Below are 6895 nucleotides of genomic sequence, written 5' to 3' on the forward strand. Positions count from 1 at the left end.
TGATGTCATCTGGGCTGGGAGATAATCTCATGTCCATGTTCTCAATGCATTTATTGATGTAGAAAGTCAGTGGGACAGAGCTAGAATGCTCTTGGTGACTGAAAGTGGAGTTGGCAACTTTGCCTTTTAGGCATTCTGGATCTGATGTCAAGACCATTAAACCTACTTCCAGGTCATTTGGTCTCTTTACTAGTGAGGGAGCCTCTTGTTTTTATCATGTATGTCTCAACATGCCATGTTGCTTCTGCAGTGTTTTGTGCATTAGATTGTTCTTCTGAAAGTCCAAGAGTGCTTTGGGGAACATGCCCGCATTTGGGCTAACTCACTTGAAGTGGGAAAGGTTCTCTGTCTTGCAATGGACTTGAAAAATCTTGGCATTTGAAGCAGGCACAACTAACTTTTGATTTGACAAGGTTCTGTCTGTCTGTTTACTGGTTGAGTTCCTATCTTCACCTGCAAAAAATCTGCATTTACTCTTCAGATTTCATTGGTGCTGTTTCCATGTAGTCCTTATTTTTGAAGCCTCTTCCTTCCTAGACTTAGACTTCTGTTCTCATAAATGTATGTACCTTGATAGCATTTGAGGTTTGGGTTTTTTTTTTTCCTTCTCTTTGAAGATGACCACCCTTGTAGTCTATATCTGCCTAAAGAATGAGCAGGAAGGTGAGAGATGCAGGCGTATGACTTGGTCACCCTACATCCTGCTCCACAAAATAAGTGTATTCTGCATCTTAATTTCTTTTTTGCATGTATGTGTCTGAAGTAGTTTCTGCTTCTGTCTTGCCATGCAACTAATCTGCCTGTATTTTTCTGAAGCTTTCCTGAAATTCATACTTCATAGGACTAAATAGGGATATTAATAGTAACAGAGAAATGGGAAAGCAAAAAATATGGCTTCTCTGTGAAATCTGGAGATAAGGGTTTTTTTTTTCAGAATGAAAGGCCTTGTGAGTAGAAGAGGAACATAATGTAAGGTGTTTTCTTGGGTCTTTTAACTTATTTTTATCTGAAAAGGATGCCTTTTCTTGCTCCTCTGTGGTGTAAAAGTTGGACATTATTTTCAGATAGCCTGTGGTGTTCTGAAATGCTAACCCAACATGTACACTGCGTAGATGAGTGTGATTTTTGGCAAGGACGTTCCTGAAGATTAGATCTGGCATTTTTCAGTAGTTAGTCTGCTTCTAAGGCATAGCAGCACTGGGTATACAATTCACTGATGCACATTAATTAAAATATCTGTGCAGTGTTCACTTACAGTGTCTTTCGTTTTTCTTTTTCTTTTCTCTTTTCTTTGTTTTGTTAAGCATTGCAGGCTGTATGTACCGAGTAGTTCAGACGACGGGACCAGATGGAAAAAACCTTCTGAAATTACTTCCAATTTCTAAATCTTCTGGAACCTTTGTGCCAATAGTTCAATCTTCGGCCATGCCAAATAATTCTAAAGCGAATATTCCTAGTCCAGTCCATCTTACTTTTAAGACACAGCTTGCCAATACTACTGCACCTTCATCTGTTAAGATAACTCATCCTGGAAAGATTATTCTTACAACGACATTAGACAAACAGGGAAGTGTTAGGGCAGGTTCTGAAAAAGAAAGCTCAATTCCAAAATCAGCTGCTACCATCCAGAACAGTTGTATTTCAGTTGATAGACTGTCTTTGCAGAACATTGCTGTAACAAGTTCATCTGACCAGCGTAACACCGCATACATGTTGGTAAACACACACAGTCTTCCAGTTACTGTGAAGCCTTCAGTACTGCCTTCTGGCCATCACCTCCAGATACCAGCTGATGCAGAAGTTAAATCTGTCCCAGCTTCTTTTTTACCACCTGCAATACAGCAAAAAATACTTGCAGCTGCAGCAACAAACGTGGCTGGAGGAGCTGACAGTACAAAAATGCCAACTGTTATTTACGTGTCACCAGTAAAAACAGTGAAAACAGTACATCCCAAGACTTTTCAAAGCATTTGCCCAAAACCTGCCACAGAAGTTTCAAAAACATTAATAATGACAGCTGCACAAATGGCAAGTAGTTCTTCTCCTGAGACAGTAACATCAGATGGTCAGCAAACTCCGATGAAATGGATTGTGCAAGAAAGTCCACAGTCATCAACGCCTTGCCTTATTCCTGTAAAGTCATCAAATAATGTAGCTTCCAAGATCTTGAAAACTTGGTCCGACATGAAGGATGTAGAAGTTAACTCTGCAAATATTTTACCACCCTGTTCTAGTGGTCCTGGTGGAAGTCAAACAAAAATCACATCTATTAAAGATAATGCTCTGGTCCTGTACAATGGGAAAGTCTATTTGTTGACCAAAAGAGGCTCTGATGTTCTATCAGCCCAAGCTGACAAACAACAATCTTCCTCTTCTGATGCTTCACTTAAAAAGGAGACATCCAAGCTAATTGACTCTACTGCAGTCAATAAAATAACCAACAAAGTAGTGAATCTGGTATTGTCAAAAAACAAAGGAATGGTGCTGTCTCAGAAAGAACCGAAAACATCTCAAAAAAATTCTTCACCAGCTGACTTAAGAAGTGACTTAAAGTCTGCACCTGCTGCTCTGGTGACACGAAGTGCTGATCAGCAGAATTCCACTGTAAGCCAGAGAAAGGGTTTGCCCTTCACCGAGAGCATTTCAAGTGGAGTGACCCCTGTTACAGCAGTAGGGACTCAGGAAAATGTATGCCAAAATGGCAAAGAAAGGATTCATTCCCCCAAAGCAGCAAGTGCTGTTTTACCTCAGTCTAAGCAAGAGAGTTCTTTCAGTGAAGACTGTCAAAAGGTAACTCTCTCCAATAAACATTCCCCTCTCAGTTTCTGCTAAATTGTTAAATGGCCCTGGTTCTATCTGAATAAAATAGCTATTAATAAATTTACAGATTTTTGTAGCCAGGTATCCTGTCACTGGAAATGCTGGTCTAAAGTGTGGTTATAATCAATAAAGGATATTTTTTTTTTCTATAAGATTGCTCTATGCAAGTGAGAAAATGCATAAAGAAAAAGAAAATGCATAAAGAAAAGAAAGGAGCAGCAGGGAGAAGATGATTTTTTTCTTTTTTTCCCCCCCTCATAAGATAAATTCTCAGTAACAACTGGAACTATAGGAAGGTTGTTCATTGAGCTCTGGGAGCTGCCTGCTTTCTAATGGTGATGCTACATACTCACAGCACAGCCATTGACTGTGTTGTAGGTATGATGTGAGATAGACAAGTTTGCAGCTACAAAGGACAAAAACAAGATGGAAGAGCAGGTTTTGTCATCCAGAGATAAACTCTGGTGGTGCACTAAGTCGGCTGCAGTCTCCGCTAGCTCAGGCAGCCGAAGGCAGGAGCTGTGTTTCCTTCTTTTCATGCCATGATGGGGAGGGATCCACCTCCTTTGCCTCATGGTTTCATGTCAGGCAGAAGAAACTCTTGAGAACTTTAATGGCTTTCCTCCTTCAGGTTGGACCTACATATTCTTTTAAGATCATAACGTCAAAAATATGTAAAAAGTCCTTAGCCCCCAAATCCCACAACCTCTTCCCATGAAGGACTGCAGGTCAAGTTTTCCGTTGCTCAAGAGGCCAGAATGAATTTGCCTGCAGATAAAAAAAAAAAAAATTCTGAAGCTAGTTTATACTTGACCAGGCAGAAGAGAAATATCAGCTAAGCATATTTGTGCGAATTTTAGACATTTAATCATTGCAACAGACTGTAGGGGTCTTTTTTTTCATTGGTCCTCACGTGAAAAATGGTTAAAATAGACTTTTTGGTTTTATTTCAGTGCTATGCGATGCAAGCGTTAGCATTCTCATTTGCTTTAACCTCTGTGAAAAATAGCATATCAAAGGTTTGCTGCTTTTAGTCTGTAAATTTGCAAGCCCATGGATTGCCGGAAGTAGTGGTGTGAGATTGAACTTCTGAAGATCAGAAACAGCTCAGGTTACAATGACGTTAGATACCTCATGTTACATCATCATATTAGATAGCTAATAGTGCTTTGTTAGTATTATCAACCACAATGCAAATGTGAAATGCATTCAGCAGTCCGAAAGTGACACTGGAAAGACACTGTCTGATCTTCCATCATCTTCCTTTGTTACTTTGAAGTTTTAGAGTAGGTATTTCCCTTGTTGCTTCTTTTACTTCTGTGGTTTACTAGTTGGACTGTGCATTTTCTGGATGTTGCACAATGTACTTGGGGTTGTAAATAACTAATGAGTGTTAGACCTATGATAATAGGTATATAATTTATCAAAATTGGCTTACTTGTATTAAACGTAACTCTTGGAGAACGGCAGACAAAAATATTCGCCTGTCTTTCTAGTTAACTAGTTTTTAGTTTATATGTGTGGAGGGAGAAAGAGAGAGTGAAAGAGAGTGATTGATGGCTCTCTCACTGTTTCTATATTTCAGATCCAGATGGATTCACCAGGAAAGGTTATTCAAATCAAACACCAGGAGGAGCCATATTGGAAACAATACTTGGAATTAAGGAAAAAATTTGGTCTCTCTAAGGAGGAGAGAGTGTACCTTAGGAGAATACCATTAAAGACCTCCTGGGAGAAACCAGAAGAAAGGGTTTGTTCCAGTAACAGCTTGAAAAGGAGAAATTATTCTTGCAGTTCATCATCATTAGATGTGGAAATAACAAATCAACATCAGGAATGCGTTAAAGCAGAAAAGGTACCTTGAAATTTTTCAGTGCTACAATGTGTACTGCAACACGTTCAGAAAGCAGCGTGTGTACGGTCAATACAGAGCTTGTTTGGATCCTCCTACCTCTGGATTCATCAGGGCAAGTCAGTAATTGTCATGGTCCCTGTGAGAATAGTTCCTACAACTTGTTTGTGAACTGCAACGGAGTTGTGCGAGTTCAGTATGACTTGAATACCATCTAAGAATTTTTATCCTCTTTTCTGGGTTCTATTGGAGGAAATTTGCAGAAATACTTTGAAGAAGACTGGACCCTCTAGTGGTGGCTGAACAGTCAAAGGGATAGTGTGTATTGGAATAGAAACCATACCTCTATATCTTGTTTTATATTTACCCTTCTGCAAACAATTATGTTTATCTAGTAGTGCAATGGATATAATCAGAATAATAGAAGAATAAATTCTTGTGAGGCTTTGTCTTTGAGTGTGAAATCAGTCAAGTGCCATTATTTCAAGGCACTTGAGTCACTCACGTGACTGGGTGTGTCTGACTTCCAAAGATAGGTATCCAGTTAGTCATATGTGGCTTCATTAAAATAAATTTACCTGTGTACCTGTCTAATCTTTAGAGTTACGAATGTCTTTATAAACTTAGTCCTTTGTCATTGGCTAGGAACTTGCTTGGGTGCTTCTGGAAAGGTTCCCCTGATGTAAGGACTTCCATCTTAGTGCATTAAAATTATTTCATCCATCCAATGTAGTTCTGTTCAGCCATAGTATTCTGAATTTTCTTTTGTATGATTCTACTCTACCCCGTCAAAGGCTTTCTCAGGTTTTCATAATTCTGTGTTGAGCCCTGCTTTGAGCAGATCCACTGGCTGCTCTTAGTAAAGTACATTAACATTTAATTAACAAAACAGCTGAGAGGAATGCAGTCTTGTAATGGACATTATTGATAATGTTTGAGCTTTTTAGAAATGTAAGCATGAAGAATTCTTCTATGTTTTGCATTTTCCCATCAAGTTAGACAGAAAGTTTTTGTCTTATACCACAGTTAAAAAAACTTAATCAGGAACAGGAGATTATAGGTATGCATGGGAAAGGCAGAAGTGCACTGTTGACTAAGGAAGGCATTCAATGTTCTGGAATTGTTAATTGGGAATTTTTGCTACAAAAATACTGAACATGGAAGTATGTTTGCTCAAGTTGCTAAAAGAAACATTTTCCAGATAGTAATTCTAAGGAGCTTGCAACAAATAACTTGTAATTTGTGCTTAATGAGCTGTGATGTTACAATGTAGAATGATGCTCAATTTAACAGAAGTATATTTTTTATGTTTCTTCACTGTACAGATAATTGTGGATCTGGAAGAGGATTTGACCCAGAAAAAGAAAATAAAATCCTCAGCACTGTCAGACAGTGGAAAGAGAAGGAAATTGTCAGTCAAATCAACCACAAGTCCAAGTTCAGAAAACACCAGCTCAAGTTCCAGTGTACTTAACAGAAGTGTTTCACCTCCACCTGTCCTATCACAGCAAAGTATTTCCACAGACGTTGTTACATCTTCTCTAGGGGGGGACTCTGAGCAAGATCCATACTCTCAATATAGTGACGTTACAGACTCAAGTATTCCAGTTTTAGTGTCTTCTGAAGATGGTACTTCAGTTCTCGAAGGTTCTTTCAGAGATGATGCTTTCCCTTTGACTCCCCCAGACTTGGATGAAACAATACGGGATGAAAAAATAAAACGACTCAAGCAGCTCTTAAGAGAACGAGAAGCAGCGCTTGAAGAGATGCGTAGAAAAATGCAGCAAAGCTGAAATACTGAAGCTGGTGATCTGGACCATAATCATCTTAATTTCGTTGACTTCAAGAAGAAATTCCTCGTTTAAACGAAAGTGAAGATTTCTGGTAGATGGAAGATCTTAATAAGATTTAAAGTATGTGTGTATTTATAAAAAAATATAGGTTTCTTGTTAAATACCAGAAATAAAAGACTCGGATCATTAAATTCTGCTTCTGAGACATTATAGGTGTCAAAGAATGCAGATGATAGACATTTTATTAGTGTGTTCTCTATGTTTTTAACTGAGGGGTTTCAGTATTAGTCCTAGCAAATAAACATTCCCACTTCGGAATTCCATGGCCTGTCTCTTGGAAACTGCTTGTAAATTGCAAACTCCGATTGTAGATATTTTTTTTTGTTTTCCTAATGTTTTATAGCGCATGACAACTTTTGTGAATTCCTGG

General features: G+C 38.6%; 1 protein-coding gene across 1 annotated transcript; it reads left to right on the plus strand.

Annotated features, from left to right (window-relative positions):
• The first annotated feature begins 1311 nt into the window (after positions 1–1311).
• Positions 1312–6465, plus strand: LRIF1 (ligand dependent nuclear receptor interacting factor 1). Its single transcript, XM_010075711.1, has 3 exons — positions 1312–2790; positions 4406–4675; positions 5998–6465. The coding sequence occupies exons 1-3, from the start codon at positions 1318–1320 to the stop codon at positions 6463–6465; spliced, it is 2211 nt and encodes a 736-aa protein (XP_010074013.1). The 5' UTR covers positions 1312–1317.
• Positions 6466–6895: the final 430 nt, after the last annotated feature.

This window comes from Pterocles gutturalis, unplaced genomic scaffold (genome assembly GCF_000699245.1).
Source record: "Pterocles gutturalis isolate BGI_N339 unplaced genomic scaffold, ASM69924v1 scaffold46777, whole genome shotgun sequence".
NCBI lineage: Eukaryota > Metazoa > Chordata > Aves > Pterocliformes > Pteroclidae > Pterocles > Pterocles gutturalis.